The sequence below is a fragment of the Odontomachus brunneus genome, unplaced genomic scaffold, assembly GCF_010583005.1.
Source record: "Odontomachus brunneus isolate Ranch 3 - 2012 unplaced genomic scaffold, Obru_v1 Obru_scaffold_131, whole genome shotgun sequence".
Taxonomy (NCBI): Eukaryota; Metazoa; Arthropoda; class Insecta; order Hymenoptera; family Formicidae; genus Odontomachus; species Odontomachus brunneus.
Window position 1 is genome coordinate 145366 of NW_022639581.1, and position 17348 is coordinate 162713.

At 45.0% G+C, this 17348-nt stretch overlaps 1 protein-coding gene across 4 annotated transcripts in view; it reads left to right on the forward strand.

Annotated features, from left to right (window-relative positions):
* The first annotated feature begins 7 nt into the window (after positions 1-7).
* The window catches only part of LOC116850013 (LIM domain-binding protein 2), a 140204-nt gene continuing 122863 nt past the window's right edge, over positions 8-17348 (forward strand). For all 4 annotated transcript variants that reach the window (XM_032827778.1, XM_032827775.1, XM_032827776.1 and 1 more), the window contains exon 1: positions 8-1056. In XM_032827778.1, coding sequence (XP_032683669.1) covers positions 179-1056 — 878 coding nt within the window. In that variant the 5' untranslated portion in view covers positions 8-178. The remainder of the gene's footprint in view (positions 1057-17348) is intronic.

Sequence of the window (17348 nt, forward strand, 5' to 3'; positions counted from 1 at the left end):
AAGAGAGAGAGAGAGAGAGAGAGAGAGAGAGAGAGAGAGAGAGAGAGAGAGAGAGGGAGAAAAGGACAGAAAGAGACAAAGACTGAGAAAAGGACTGAGAAACGCGCTTCGTCGACTCTACTCCAAACCTCGGCGAGAGTTCGCGGAGAGGGTGAAGGGCGCCGTGGAGGGGGGAGTGATGCCGGCCGTGAGCGTGGCACAGCGCCCTCCAGGTGGAATCCCACTCCACGCCGGCGTGCCGGTAGCACCCAGCAGCGTAACCGCTCCCGGTCCGTCGGGCCGGTGCCTCGGGGGCCCGGCAGCACCCCCCGCCGGCTCGCCACCGCTGCCGCCGTCACTGCAATCCCTCGGCGGCGGTGTCGCAAATAGCACCACCAGCAACAATATCGTCAATCCGAACATCGTCAACCCCAACATCGGCCACAGCAGCGGCGGTAACAGCGGCAACGTCAGCAACAATCACCATCTCGGCAACAGCGCTCTAGGTATCAACACGGCGAGCGGCGCCACGAATCCCCTGCAGGCGATGGCATCGGCGGCGGCCTCGCTCACGCAGCTCAACAATATGGCAAACGGCCCGTTGCCGCCGCTCACGGGTACGGGCCCCACCGGACCGCCGAGTTTGCCGCCCCCGCAGCCCGCCACGACGCCGACGCACGGCGGCCCGCCGACGCCTCACGGTGGTGTAAGCGCGGCGCCCCATCTCAACGGCGCGTCGCCGAGTCCTCATCCGATGCCGCCTCATGGCATGATGAGCGGTTCTCCCCATACGCCTCACCCGCACATGGGGGGCGGTGGACCCTCGCCGCATCCCCATCACCCAGGACCTCACATGGTCGGCTCGCCGCATCATCCAGCGCCCCATCCGATGGGTCCGGCTGGTATGATGGGCCCGGCCGGTATGCAACCTCAAGGTGGACCCGGTATGTGCGGGCCTGGACCCACCGGCCCGATGGGGCCGCACGCGCACCCTCAGGGACCAGGGGTACCTGGACAGCCACATATGCAGCCGCATGATCCGTTCTATTGCTCGCCATTCGGGACACCCTATTTCAGGTAAATAGACGACTTTTATTCCGTGGCAGCGACTCTCGCCATGCGGACTCTCCACGAAAATTTGTCATCTTTCATCGTGAAACGACGAACATCGTCGCGATGAATCGTGTCGTCCCGATACGTTGCTGGTATTTTCTTCTCGCGCGTATTCTCGTGTATCGTTAAACATGTAGCTAACATCACCACTATGACGTACGCAGAAAGAAAAGTCTTGTAATAGTCAACAAATGCACTCGATTGAGCATTTAAGAGCGATATTTGGTAATTAGTATCACAAATATAATAATATTACCAACTATCTCTGGTAATAATTACAAAATAATAAATTCCTCATTTAATTGAACCAATTAAATGATTAATGAAATCGAATAAATAATAAATAATTCTAAATAATTTAAGTAATAATTATTAAATAGTGCGACTATTACCAAAGTAGTTGGTCACGTATATTTATCACGTAATATGATAAGTACTACTAAACAATATGGTTTTTTAAACAATTGTTTGGTGAAATGTACCACATGAATTGGTAATAGTCGCCAAGTCTTAGCAACAGATACCAAAACTTTGTGCAATAGATACTACAAATCTTACTTAAATTATTTATTAATATTTACCATATTATTTGATCATATGTACCTACATGTTTACTTGAAACTATTTCATCAAAGAATCTGGTAACCATTATCTACACGGAGAGAATATTATAGTAATAATAACAATACAATTTTAGCAATTAGTAAGGTATAGATTGACATTATTACGAAAATGATAATAAAACAGTAAAAATAACTAAGCATGATAACTTTTATCGTAACCATAAACATGATAACTATTTACAGTCATTTTTACTATGTTTTGTTATGATTTTCGTAATAATTTATTCCCGGACTAATAAAATCGCATTGTAATTTTTATTACAATAGTCTCTCCGTGCAGGCTTGATGGTTGTTACTAAATTCCTTTTTTTTGTATGAAAGAGTGTTTATTTTGCTCAATATTCCCTCAGGATCGCGCGTTTGCGGGCGAGATCTCTGAAACAACCTCTATAAACGATATGAACGAGTGGCTTGTCGTTATATACGTGTTATCGGCCGTAACAATTGGCCGTCACGCGAGACAACACTCGCACGTGCGTCTCTCGTGAGTCGGGAGCTGAAACTTTGTGTGAAGGCGTATGTAAACTTTTTTTTTCGTGTCCGCTGCACGCGCGAGGCAGTATGGGAGAGGCGGGGAGAGGGAAGGAGGGGAAGAGGGGGCGGTGGAAGAAGGTTGGCGCGGGGTGTCACGCGAGGCTTTACGAAAAACCGTATCGCGTGGTCAAAGGAATCTCCCGAGCTGAAGCTCGGCTCCGTCGCTGTTACTTCCACGTAATCCGCCTCTGCCTCGTGCGGTTAACAATCGCCGACGTGCTCTCCGGGAGCACGGTGTTACGATCAACGATTAATTTTCAACCGTCGACAGATATCTCGGCGCGACGTCGATCCCGATCGATCCACTCGGAATAGGAGCCAGAGGGGGGGGGGGAGGCTTGAGAGAGGGAAAGAGAGAGAAAGGGTACCTCGAGCGAAATTAAATTAGGATTATTCGCGGCTCGTCGTTCGATCAGTTCGACATTATTCCGTGACTCGATCACGACCCGACGAGCTTTTTTCCTACGCGGCGGATATTTTTAGACAATTGTTTTACGGCTCGATACTCTCTTCGTTCCGTGCCAATCGGCCGGTAGTCGCTTACTAGCACGCTCTCTCAGGCGTAGTAACAGTATACTCGGAGAATCCGTTATCGTACCTCGACCAGGATCTTCCTGGTCACCGTTGCCGCGCGGTTGGCTCGCTGGTCCGGCGACGCGCTTGAGAATAGCCGCACGCATACACTCACAATGTGGAGGTAAAGCGCCGAAAATCCGCGAGAGAACTCGCGCGCGGCCTCGTCACGCCTCCGCCAGTCGTCATTAATTAATCTCAAACGCGGGGCCAAGCCAAGGTTTACAATAATAGTCGTTAAAACGGCACGAATCGAGCGATGAGCCTGCCAAAAATCGCGCTCGCGGGCCGGCGTGTGAATGTCGGCGTGCGAGGAGGGTCGCGAATCTCTCATCTTTTTCCCGAGGCCCTTCGCGGTCGGGGATGCCTCGCTGGCGCGACTCGACGGGAAGGACTCTCGGCTGCAGCAGATATGCGCGAACACTTGCGGTCAGGTGCGTCGAAAGTCGTCGCCGTCTTCGTCGTGCGATATCTCGGTCTCAGGTGGCTCCCGCAGGTGGGAGGCGCCCATGGCGCAGGTGTGCATGCACGTCCGTCCGCGAGGCGCGACTTCCTCCTCTCGTTCCTTCGCCGGGGCGCTTCTCGCACGGCAGGAAGGAACGACCACGGGGTTAAGAGCGCCGATAGTCGGTACGTACGCGCGGCACGATGACGATTATCCGGTCCTCCTCCTCCTCCTGCACGGCCTTCTTCGCATCCGGTCTGGACGTCTCTATCGCCTCGACGTCATCTCTTCGCGCGCCGTCCCCCGTCTGGTAATCGCGCGGGCTCATTAACATAAGCGTTCCACCCTGCTACATTCGTACGAATGACGCTGCTACTTCGATGCTCGCCCAAGTCGTACGAGCACGAGTTCTCTCCTCTCAACACACAATCCCGACAATCGCATTAAACGCTCGCGAGAAAAGGGATTTTCGCTCGTCGCGCGCGTCATTTCGCGCGTGATTGACCGTCGCGTCATGACGCGAATTCACGCCGAGGTACGCCGACTTCTCTTCGGGTGGGCATTGGGAATTATTCTCGGGCGAGAAGACCAGGTTTTCTGCGAGTAAAACTTTGGAGATGTCGACGGATAAAGGAATGTTCCTGTCGGATTGATTTCACGGAATTTTTATCTTTGAACTTTGCTCTCGCCGGGAAATTAAAAAAAGAAATTGTTAATGGCCGGACATCCAGTTTGAGGGAGATTGACAAATTGCCCGACTATCAGTCAGTTTAAAACGATTTTTTTTATCTCGCCTTCATTCATTCATTCTTGCTTTTGTCCCATTTTTACTGCTTACGTTTTGTATTTCTCACCTTGGCAACTTTCATCGCCTCATCGGAAATCTTGTCAGTCTTATATATGAAAGACAAAGGACGTTTACGATATTATTACTACTGCACACAATTCACCTGTCTAGTCTCGGCCCTGTTGCGTTTAATTTGAAGAAACGGTTTCCTGTACGTTACATACATAAAACTTCTACTTAGGAGGGAATATTATAATTTCCTGTTTCTCTCATATAAATTTTTTTCAACTTTCCTATGTTTTTAGTAAAGTAAAAATTCCTATGTTTTTAATAAGGTAAAAATTCCTGAATACTTGCCTAATTTTAAATATTTTTAGTTTTCAAATACGAATTTAAATTTTTAATGCGGAATGTATATATACATTTAATCTTTGGGTCTTATGTTGAGAGTTTAAAATATTTTATAAGACCAAAACAATAAGAATATCTCAAATTATAGATATATGTCCATGAACACTAAGATTTGTCTTGCTAAAGAACATAGTCACACACTAGAGGCCGATTATTCCAATTTCTTGATAAGCTACTTGTCAGTTAAATCTTGTGTCTGCCTCTGTTCAATTTGAAGAAAAACTGAAGACATATGATTTAGCTGTCAAGTACCTTACAAAGAAGTTGGAACAATCGGCCCTACAGGCAGTAAGTGTTTCAACAGTACGTTTCACATTTCCTTAAATAGAAGCATTACATGTGGAACGCAGTGAATTACTGCGGAATGTCGATCCGCTCCTCGCTTACCAAGTCCTACAGTAATGTTTGCTACAACATTTTCTGCGTGTACGTAATGAAGAACATAGGAATCACGCCGATTACGATATATTCTCGCTGTGTGACACGAGTTCGCGTCAGCTTCCGTGAGAGGTTCTTTCTCCGGCAGAAATTTGCTTCCTACCCAAGCTGAGCTTCAGCTAATATCATCTAGCAAGATTACGGTCACGACGTGGTACGCGCGTGTCGACAGATAAGAAAGATAGTCCGCGTTTGTGGTGTACTGCCGTCGAGTCGCTCAGGTTATAGCTCACTATGACACTTGACTGAGCTTTCTCTAGCGTAACTCCGTATAGCGCGATATAGGGAAAACCCCGGTGCGTCGTCACCGCGGCGAGAAGCGGAAAGAGAGACACAGGTGCTCGGCATATCGCAGGCATATTCTTCCGTGAAACGTGCGGTACCCCGACGCAATCTTCGAGCGGCAACGGCCGAAATCGCGCGATAGCTGCACGCACGCGATCACGGCTGAGACACGACACGACGCGCACGAAGAACAGTTACAAGTGCACGCGTCGCTGTTATATAAACCCGATCGCTCTTGAATAACGCTCATTATTTCCTACGTAGAGATAAGTTCCCGCTCGTGTCCTTCCGGAGCGAAGCGCGCGCTACATGCAGCTTCGATAGGTCGCGCGGAGCGAAGCAACCTTGATGCTCCCGTTCTGAAATTCCCCGGCGTTGCCCGAGCGCGTTACATCATTCGAGTATCCGCATCGGCTGCGCGCCGAGATTGCGCTCGCCAGAGATGTTACGAATTCGCACGAAAAAAGTGTAAAAAAAACGGAAAAATGAAGCGCGCACGCGGCGTTATCGCGCGGCGAGCGATGACGCGTCGGATAAAACGCTGCAGAGCGGCCTAACCGGCCTGACCGCGCGCTCCCTCCCCCTTCTCTCTCCTTCTCTCTCTCGCTCTCTCCCTCTCACGAAATTTGTAATCGCTGCAAAACGTTACGAGCACGTGTACAAACATATTCTACGACAGCGAAGGTGACAGAAACGGGCGCGAGTCGTGACAGTGTCGCGCGCGCGCTTCGGTGTCGCATTAATATTGTCGTAAAAAAAAGAGGAAAAAAAATATATATATTTATCACGCCGTATTCACGCGCGTGCTGCACACGTCGGCGCAAAACAAGAAAATAAAAAAACCGAAGCAGGAGAAAAAAACAGACAAAATGAAAGAAAAATAGTGGAACAGCCGCGAAATCGCGCGGAATGGAGTGGGCGAAATTAATTGCACGCTTGCGAATAGCGGCGACCGGCCGTATACCGGAGCCAGGCGCGTTTAAAACGCGATCGGAAGTAGCGAGCGCCGTCGGTGGGCTTATCTTATCGCGGCCTCTCGGTAGGATAAGAAGGACCTTGATCGCCTCGCGCGACAAAGCGAATCGGCACCTAGTCGAGCACGAGCGCGCACTTTCGAGGGGTCTGGTAACGTCGATTTTCTGTGCCGCGTATAGCTCTCTCTCTTCTCTCTCTCTCTCTCTCTCTCTCTCTCTCTCTCTCTCTCGCGAAGTTTACTGCTCGCAGAGAGAAGGTGGGGGTTCGCGATATTCGCGCTCGTATACTCCGGGAGGTCTCTTTCTGCGCGCTCTCTCCCTTTGAAATTTAAATCGAGACGTAATTATGGAATGATTTAATATTAAAGATTGAATAACAGCCCCCGTATATATCTCGCTTAATTTCGCGAGAGCGCGAGCAGGCTCTATAATGAAATCGTGTAATTTGTATCTTTACAATGCCGAAGGTATTTCATCTCGAAACTGTGCGTGAACGCGCACAACGGAAGGAAGTGCCGGGAACTTTTATCGGGGACGCGTTTGTCCCGAATGTATATGTATTAGCGCGACGCACTTCTCTCTTTCTCTCTCTCTCTCGCTGCGAATCGCGAAATAGATTCGCGGCCAGTACACAGACCTTCATTATAGATTTGTCTCTCCTCTCCCTCTCTCTTTTCTCCCGGCCGAGGCACGGTCGAGATTATGCGATGTTCAGCGTGCAACGACGTCGCGCAGTTATCGGCAGTCACTTACCGGGACACTCGGTACAATTAAGAGCGCGCGACGATAAATTCCGCCTGTTGTCGCGACACGATCGCTTCTCGTTTCACGCGAGACACCCCGCGCGCGGTGATCTTTTCCGCGGCTGCTTTCTGTCGCTGTGATTCCGCAGGCGGCATTAGCGCATGCGGCGCTTACGGTGTTTCTGAATAGTCGCGCGCAATGTCAAGTACACGCAACGCGAGCACCGGTGAATGCGAGTCCCGCACGTGGAGCTATTTACATAGTCCTCGATGAAAAGTCGGACAATTATCATTGACTAGAGGCGTGAATTTATCGCGGCTTGTTGGACCAATTCGTCGCGGTATCCAATCATCCGAAACATTTCTCTCATTCTTGCGAAAATGACTGTAGCGCTGTGTACTACGATAACCTCCTCTGCAGTACGGGGCGGCATTAAAGCGTTTTTCGTGAAATTACGCTCCAATACTCCGCCACAGCGATTCGCGCGAAATTTTGCCCCGTCATTTGTTGTATCTCGCGAAGACCTCGATATCGAATCGTGCCAAGCGCGCACTGGGGAAAAGAAAGATACCTAGAAAATAGTAAATATTTATTTTTCGCGATGGATACCAATAATATATTTACTTTAATTTAAATTCTTTTTTATTTAAACAGCATAAACAATCGCTTGGAGGAAGTTTTCTTAAGGTTTCAAGAAAATATATATTTTCTTACTTGAAAAATATTTATATAAATATGTTATTAGTATACCCACCGAATAAATATTTACTATTTCTTAGATACTTTTGTTCTCAATGTACAGGAAGCGTGATAATATTCAAATGTGACAATGTCCAAAGTTATATTTGCTAGAATCCCGTCCCGATTTGAGAAATTTAGATTTTAGCTCAATATTCCATTCAACACTTATTTTGATATTCTGAAGCCTATCTAACCTACTAACTTTGCCGAGAAGTCCTCTTTTAGAATTTACAACGCGTTTCGTGCGTTTTCTGCCATTTAGAGACGTTAAGAAAGATTTTAGTTTTTATGTTTAGTTTTATTAGCCCTTTATTTAGCAATGTTGTTCTTAAGCAACATATATTTATTATGAACTGTATGCAAGAATGATATATGCAAGACGCATTTATTAACACTGTTGCTCCAGAGTAATATTCTTGTTTGCCCTCTTCTGTTCATCGGTATCTCAATAGTTTCGATATTTCGATCACAGATAACGAGAATATGTTTTCAAAGTGATATTTTGAGAACAATATAACGTATACTCCGGAAACGTCATTTACATCGTAAAATTAATCATTCAGATACTAGAATTTTCTTCCTTAAATTTTTTGGTGGATTAAATATACATTGGGTAATTATCGACTTTAGGGGAGACAGCTCCAATGACCTTGATCTTGACATATGTTGTAGAGGTCACCCTCCTGAGTAACTCTCAGAAGGTTTTAGCCGTCGCTCGTTGTTCGTTAAAAAGTTATTAACAAAAGAAGTTGCATAAAATGAGTATAATTTTTGGACACTGTATATACAAAAACGTGTACCGTTAACGAGCAATATCGAATAATAACTGCAATATCGAACAACTAGTGAGAGGCTGCGCCCTCCCCAAAATTAACCTAACCTAACCTATCGTCACATTAAAACAAAAGTTGAATACTTTAATAAACAATAACTAACGATTAATGTGACAATAGGTTGGGTTAGTTTTAAGGGGGGTGCGGGGGGCGCAGCCCCCCGCTCGTCGTTCGATATTGCAGTACTTACTAAAATAATATTTAAATTAGGAATATTTTTAACATTTGTAACACACGAGAAAAATATCGAACGACGAGTGAGGGGCTGCGCCCACGCACCCTCCTTAAAACTAACCCAACCCAACCTATCGTCACATCAACCGTCAGTTATTGTTTATTAAAGTGTTCAACTTTTGTGTTAATGTGACGATATGTTAGGTTAAGTTAGTTTTGAGGGGGGTGCGGAGGGCGCAGCTCCCCGTTAGTTTTTCGATATTGCAGTTATTATTCGATATTGCTCGTTAACAGTACACAGTATTGTTTTTGTATATACAGTGTCCAAAAATTATACTCATTTTATGCAACTTTTTTTGTTAATAACTTTTTAACGGACAACGAGCGACGGCTAAAACCTTCTGAGAGTTATTCAGGAAGGTGACTTCTACAACATATGTCAAGGTCAAGGTCATTGGAGCTGTCTCCCTTAAAATCGATAATTACCATACACTGATTCTTCAGAATCTACACGATAAAAAAGAATGATTGTGTCAACTAAAAAAATAGCCTTAAGGCTATGGACCTGGATTGTGACTTCAGAGTCACGGTAGAGGGATGTAGAGGGTTAAATCTTTATGGGCGTAAAACATACTGATCTTTCGGATATTAGAAAGTTCAGGCCGAAGGGGCTAAAATTTCGAATCCGTTATTTTGCGGAGGCGTTTTACGGCTATTGTCGCGAGGCGCGGGAAAAGCACGGTGGATTTTTTCGTCCTTTTGTTTTTTCGACCAGCAGAGAGCTCGAGGGGAAATCGGGGTCGTGCAGAGGGGGAACGGAAAGAAGAAAGGTTCCCCGTTTTGGCGGGGAGAGAGACACGCAAAGAGACGCGTCGTAGTCGTCGTCGTGGTGCATAAAGCCGTGCGCAGGGAGCGTATCAGGCCGTATCGTCGGTCGGTTCCAGTTTCACGTGAAACTCCTCGGCGCGGACCCGGCAGGTTCAAGGCGAGCATTCGCGGTGCGCACACTCTCCTCCTCCCCCTACTTCTCCTCCTCCTCCTCTTTCTCCTGCGAGGGGAGCGCACATGCACATGTGTGCACGATGCATATGGATCGCGCCGGAAGTAGTCGCCGGGGCGGTGAAAGAGTTATCGAGCCGGTGAAATGATTTCGTTGCTATGTTGTAGCACGCGTTTCTGTTGCGCGCAACGCCCAAACGAGCCGCGTTTCTTCGCTCCGGCGATACTGATTTCCATGCAATCAGCGATTCGTATCGGTTACGCGTCGATGTTAATTTTTTTAATAAACTGCCAGCCCTGCCGTCCATCCGTTCGCCTGTCTGTCTGCCCGACGTTGGTTCGTTCGTCGAGCAGGTTCAATCCGTGTAATTGGGTGGCCAATTACGAATGAGAAACACGTACGAACTTTGTTGCGCGGTGCGTGAGCGTAAATTCTTGAATCGCGTTACGTCGGCGCGCATCGCGACGGCGGTCGGTGCAAGCGATTTCAGGCCGATTCACGCGCCAGGTACAGCGTGTTCCGACTATCTCCGTCTCTCTTGTTGTTTTCCACTTCACGATGCGGATGTAGAACACGAACGGGTAAGTGGATTTCGACGATGCTCCGCAACGCGGAAGTCCATGATCCGTAGACTCTCCTTAGCCCCGTTCCTGTCCCTCGTTAACATTCGTAATCGCGAAGTTGTTCGTGGTGGAGGAGAGCGCGGCCGGTTGCCTTCGGAGACCTCGATTGAGGAGCGAGTCTCTCCTATGGGGAAGCGCGTATTACACACCTAAGTCAATAGAAAAAGTGTTCTTTCGGACGACACCGAGTACCGTCGTCGTCGGCGAGGACATGCACGGTCGGGAATCACTGAAAGGGAAAAGGCGCGAGGCGGGATGAGAGAGGTACAGGCGCACGACAATGGCGACAATAAAGGGGAGAAAGGCCTCCCTGAGTCATGGTTTACCTAGAAACATCGATGCAGGTGTCTCACGGGACAGGTGTAATTTGGCAAACGTCTTCCCCCGGATTGTCAAGCTTTTCTTCTCGTCTCAGGGCCGCATCGCCCTGTCGCCTTCGCCGCGGCGTTGCGGCGAACTCGGTAAACGAAGCTGTGTTTATTTTAATTAGGAGCCCCCGTGTAATAGCACACCAAATGTAAATTACTAAGGCCCTTCGGGTAATTAGTTTTAATTTAATTAACACGGTCTCGCGTCCCCGAAATTTGCGTCGGAGCTGCGAATTTCTTAGGAGAGCGCACATCCTCCTCACGAGAGCAAGTGATCCGCGCTGATGTCGCCGCGCGAACACCGCGTCTCCTGATTTTTGCAGGACTCGAGAATGAGCGGGATACCGATTTCATCGAAAGTAGAGAGAGAGAGGGGAAGAGAGGTAGATGGATAGATAGAGAGAAACTTTTGAGCGCACCGATGCATACTTGGTAACAAGCCCGAGACCAATAAAGCGCAATCGTGCGGCTGCGGTTCGGCGAACGAATTTGGATCAGGCTTCGCGAATCGATATGTCGAGCGAAATTATGATTTCAGCGCTCGTAATCGTCTCGCGTGAGGAGATCCACCGTGAAACGACGTGCGAGCCGAGATCAATGGACGTTACGAGATTCCCTTGATTTACTCGACCCGCTCATTTATACTCCCCCTTATCTGCTCCGATACTCGATAGCCGATCTATACACACACACACACACACACACACACACATACACACACACACACACACACACACACATACACACACGTATGCGAGCGTGCACGCGTACGTCGGACCGTTAAGTTTTATGGGTCAGGTTGCCTCGAGAGGTTCCTCGATTACACCCACTTAAAGAAGATCCCTCACGAATCACTGCAGCGGCGCGCGTGTTTACACGTGGGCTGCATTTCTCGGACGTGAAGCGCAAACATCCCTTATCTCCCAGTCGACTCTGAATCACTATCGGATGTCGTCGACGGGAAGAGAGGCTTCTTCCCCTTGAGCTGTGCGCGCGATCGGCCGCGCGGAGGTCCGTCGCCAGGATGATCCTTTCATCTTGACATCACGGCCGGTCACGCGTAACGATACGCCCGGTATTATTCGCCTGATTATTTCTCGACATCGTCACCCTTTCTTGTCACTCCTCCTATGCCACGTAACTTTACCCGACCGTTGTTTCAATTTAGATCGATCGCTCATAAGTATCGGCGATTCTTCCACTCGCCGTTTACGATTAATCTTCTCGCGCTAGGGGAAAACGCCCAGTAGGAGTTTCCCCTGCTCTCCCGGCACTTTTGCGTGGATATTATCAAATAATATTTTAATAATCAGTGCGTCCAAGTTTTTAGGCCCATTTTGCGGCATTCGAAATCTCAAATTATTTTTTGATAAAATTGTTTGGTAAGAATTTTGGGGAGTAAGGTTGTAGTTATTCGTGAGTAGATTAAAAAGATATGCAAGGTGTCTCAGCTCGACAATCTCTCGTGAGGACGTAGAGCGGATTGAGATGAACAAAAAAGTCGAATATAATTTTGCGAAAATCGTAATAACGATTGCGATATTAATTGTAGAAAATTTGAATGATGTGGTAGAGGAGCGAGGTTTACCGTCGTATTCTTGTGCATTAGGTCAAACTGAATAAAAAAAGTCCTTTGCCATTTTGCAAATAACAACATAAATTTTTAATAATTAATTAAAGAAAATTGTTGCACAGTTTTGCACACTAATGCACTAATCTTCTTTAATTATTAACTAAAAATTTACGTGGTCATTTGCAAAATGGTCATTTGCAAAATGCTTATTTGGAGCGCCAGAAGCACCATATGTTGATTTTTAAATCCTTTTTCTCCCAAATGGTGATGTGTATCACTTTGTGATTTTTAATCTGCTCATCACACAATACGCATAATTTTACTAAAAAATAATTTCAGATTTCGAATGCCAGAAAATGTGTGTGAAATTAAAAGCTTATGAGAACTTGGTCACTCTCTTTTAATAAATATTAAAGTGCATGAGAATTTAAGAGAAGACGGATAAAGTAAATAATACATAATTGATAAATAATTCAATAAATATTCAATAAACTCCCTAATATCTGAAAAACCTGAGCAAGAGTGCCGAAAACTAGTGAGTGCTGTAACGAATATCGGTTGCTGAACGTTTTCCTCTACTACGCGTCACTTCAGCGGCTTCCCGTTAAACGATTGACTAGGACAAAACGTGGGTCTCATTTATAGCCTGTGTTGAGAGCCAATGAGCAGCTTGTCGTTGCCAAGCAGCGGTCGGTTCGCTTGTTTTGATTTGCAAATACAAATTCACCAGCTAAATGCAAATTAATTTATTACAGCTGTTATTTTAATAAATATATTATAATAAATGCAATTGGGATATTATATAATATATTAGCAGATATAACAAATCACACTGTGTGCGAAGTAACAAAGTACCGATCGCGCTGCTATATCGTCCATTATGACGCGCGTTCAGCGGGGCGAAGCTGTGCGTTCAGCTTGGCCGTAGCGAAAGGGTTAAACGCGACGCTCCTACACGGAGGTAAGAATCACAGCCGGTCGTTCGCCCTTTTCGCATCGGCCACGATTCGATTCGCGGCGTGCGCAGCTCCGTACTCACGGAGAGAATTTGATAGTAAGCATTACTATAGGATTCCGTATACATATATGTATATAAACAAGAAATAGAGATCGATATTCCGCAATAATTCACTGTATCCTTTCATTTCATACGTGCTGCTTATATTTTACGAACTGAAATATGCTATTAAAACACTTGCTATGTTTCTAACGACGTCTATTATGCTTTCAGCGGAATTTACTGCTCTCTAGCGAGATAAACCTTACTGACAATTTATTCCTGGATTACTCACAAAACATAGTAAAATTGAAAAGAATTTATATATGAAAAAATATAACATGCTCTCCGTGTGTACACGAAAAGAATATTATAGTTTTCTTTAATACAAATTCTATTCGATTTCACTGTTTTTATTAGCCCAGAAGTATATAGATTGCTATTAAAGTTTATCTTGCTGAGAAACATGGTGTTATTAGAAATAAGAAGAGTTTTAACAACATATTTCAGTTTCTAAAATATAAGTAGCACAAATGGAATGAAAGGATAGGGGGAGTTACTGCAGAATGTCGACCTATTCCCCAAAATCACGAAATTTTTAAGTATTATTTTATTATATTTATTTATTTATATTTTATTTATTATTTTATTTATTCTTAATCTTCATTTTTCGGCTTCGGATGGCTTCCAGTTTCTACATTCATATACATACGTATACATATCATCATCCATGTTACTCCACATCCCTACTCTTTTACATTTTAATTTCTTCTTTTCTAACTCTTTCCTACTTTCTATTTATCTACTTTTCTATTTATTCTATTTTACTATTACTTCTATTTTTCTATTTATTCATCAAATCAACTCAAGTCCTCTTTAATCTCAGATCAACTTTAAATATCCATTATATAAATAATCTGATATAAATAAATCTTACAGTAATTTATACATCAAAATTCTCTCCGTGTATACATGAACCGCGATTTCTTGTCGAGTTCGCTGGATTACCAGGGATAAAAAGTTACACCTGACGATCGCGTCGTCCATCCTAGTTTCTCGCTGGATGTTAAGCAGGAACGGAATGGTGTCGACGCGATCGTCGAGTGGAGTTCACCCCAGGTAGTTCGCACGGGCGAGAGCGTTACGAGCGACAATGTTGCGAGAGTGTATATCGGCGTCTCTTCCTCCGACACGATACTCAGCCGGGCTCCGATAATCGGGTCAGAAACTGAGCACCGATCGGCCCGCTCGTGACAGAGCTTGTCTCTCATCTCTTCTTAATGCCAGCCGCCAATGTGACGATAGTGCGACGCGCGCGTGGCCGCTTATTTATAAAATGCCGCGCGCGGCATTCCGCGTTGTGTGCAGGCGCAGCTTCGTTAGACCGACCGTATAACGTCTCACGCCGCGGCACAAAGCGCCCCGTTTATTCATTCGTTCCGTTCATTCAGCAGTTTCGGGCACTACCACGTTCATCCAGATCTCCCAACTGCGAATGCGCCTAACGACCTGTCTCCGGCTCGCGCGATTAACGTCATCACCTCTGTCTCTCTCTCTCCCTTTCTCCTTGCTGATGTTACTTCGGTGGAAAGAAACTATGCGTAAGAACTCGCGACTATTAAACGGCGTTACGACCCCGGCTTATTTTTATACGCGCCACTATCTCAATATCACGGTTCTCGGTAAAGAAGCACGTCCTGTGCATCGACAATAGATAGATAGTTTATCTTTGGCTGCAAAGTCAGTAGTTTCCTGAATTGATATTTTCATTCTGGATTATAAACCCGAAAACTTTGTTAAATTTTGAGGATCAATATCCTTGATAGTTATTACCTCTTTCTCCATGCTGAAATTTAAGAAAAGATATGTAGAGATCCATTCTCATAGGATTTGTAGGTCTTATGAGAAAGAGTTGGGAAATCCTCTTCTAAATAGTATCTGATTTTATTAAAATAGATGCGCACAAAATAAGATACAATATGACACAATTTTTGTTTATATTTTGATGGATATGCATTGTCCAAGAAATTGATGAGATGCGATTTCGGCAGCTCTCATCTAAAAATCTTTAGAAAAGATATTCAGAATTATTTAATATTCTCGATGTATCTCTATTTGTATTTAATTTTTGTTCTTCATTTCAATGAGTAATGCGGTTATGATGCATTGTTTAACTGCAGAATATACACGAAGAGCTAATATTAAGTAATTAATACGGACAAGTAATGGAATCAGTGGATAAATGAAACAACAAATTTCTTCTTTCATTTTTCATTAGCGTTAAGAAGTAGGATTTAAAGTTTCAAAAGGAGTGAAAAGAAGTCGGAATCGTAACGGCAACAAAAATAGTCATGCATAATACACAGAATTATATTTCACACTTATGAATTCGATATTATAGTAAAAATAAACAAAAGTGAAAAGAAAGCAAATTAATAGTTGCAAGGTGGAATTTGCAACTATCCAAGGAGCATTATTGGAGACATAAATCAGCACTGGCGAGATTTAGGGGCCTATTTTACAACGTTTAATGATGTCGTTATGTATTGCTGCGCAGTTATTTGATAAAACAAAAAATCTGCGCAGTGATACATAACGATGTCGTTAAAAGTTATAGAATATACCTCTTAGGATGAATTTTACATTTTTAGAGTCGGGGGCATTCCCGATACGCGCCACGCATGCTACGGCCCTGACTTCTTTCAACCGTCGATCGAAAGTCCGTAATGTTTCGAGGACGTTGATTGTTGTGATTTCTCGATCACGGAATGCTTGTGTCATTCATTGGCGGGCGGTTACATTGTTTTGGAGTCGTGTACGCGTTCTCGTGTACTTTGACATTACGTCTTGAGCCGGTGACGGACGCGCACGTACCGCGGATTTTACGCGTATCGCTGCGTGTTGTAATTCGCGTCGGTTCTTGAGATATTTAATCGGGTTTTCGCCGGTATCGCGTTCACTAACGCGCGTTCATTTCTCCGAGCGAATCGTGTCCGCGCGAGTGTCGGCGATACGAGTGTCTGGAGGCGCCATGACGAAGCGGCCGCAACCAAATCGCTGGATTGGGAAGTCAGGCCTGGGGTTATAGGACATCGAGATGCATAGGCAATGATGCACTTTCAAGTGCATGTGTCTTTCCAGGTGCGTCAGTCATTCATTATAAAGCATTTTCCCCGATTTTAATGGGCAAAATTACGGAGAATAATTACCCGAATTGAAATTTAGAATCTCATATGAATTCCGCAAGCGCTGATTTTCGTTTCTAACGATGCTCTTTGGACCGCAAGATCTATCTTGAATCTGTCAGCAACGTCTTTTTTAGTCTTCTTTAGCAATAATGAATAACGTTTTTGTTATTTTTGTAAGAGTCGAAGAGAAAAGTATATCGGAAGCCGGAGTTTGCTGGGCCGGGACTCGAATCCGGGTCTTTCGCTTGCCGGGCGACTGCTCTAAATCACTGAGCTATCCAGGCTCCCGCCCCAACACATTCTCTCTCGTCTTCTTATTAATGTTATTTGTCAAAATGCCGCGTGTTACCTCAGTTCGGTTTACATCCTACATTTTACTGAATATAAATCTTTGGTGCGCAGCGTTATTGGACACACAATTGCTACAATTGCCGTTACAATTCTTCGTTTTCCCCCCGCCTTCCTGTGTCAATAAAAGAAATAATAAGGAAAGATGAAAAAAGAAAGTGTTTATACTCATTAATCTCATTATTTGCATAAAGTATTTAATATATATCGTCGCATATACTTTACTTGCAGTTAAATTACATATGCGATTAACACATTATTTATTGAGATTGAAAAAGTAAAGATATAATACATAGAATATTGATATGATGCAACATTAATTCAAGAATAAATGTTTCTGTACGCATCAACACACACGAAGGAAAGAGTAAGTAAACATTGGTAGGATCAACAAGCTTGTTGTATGTTGTGCCTCGAGATTCTTTGTTGATCCTTCAAGTTTGGCGGAATTTGAGGATTAACACGTTGACTACTACATACACAAACCGCGCTTAACTTTAATGATTAAATTATTTGAATATACGATATAGATGTAGAGAGAGAGAGAGAGAGAGAGAGAGAGAGAGAGAGAGAGAGAGAGAGAGAGAGAGAGAGAGA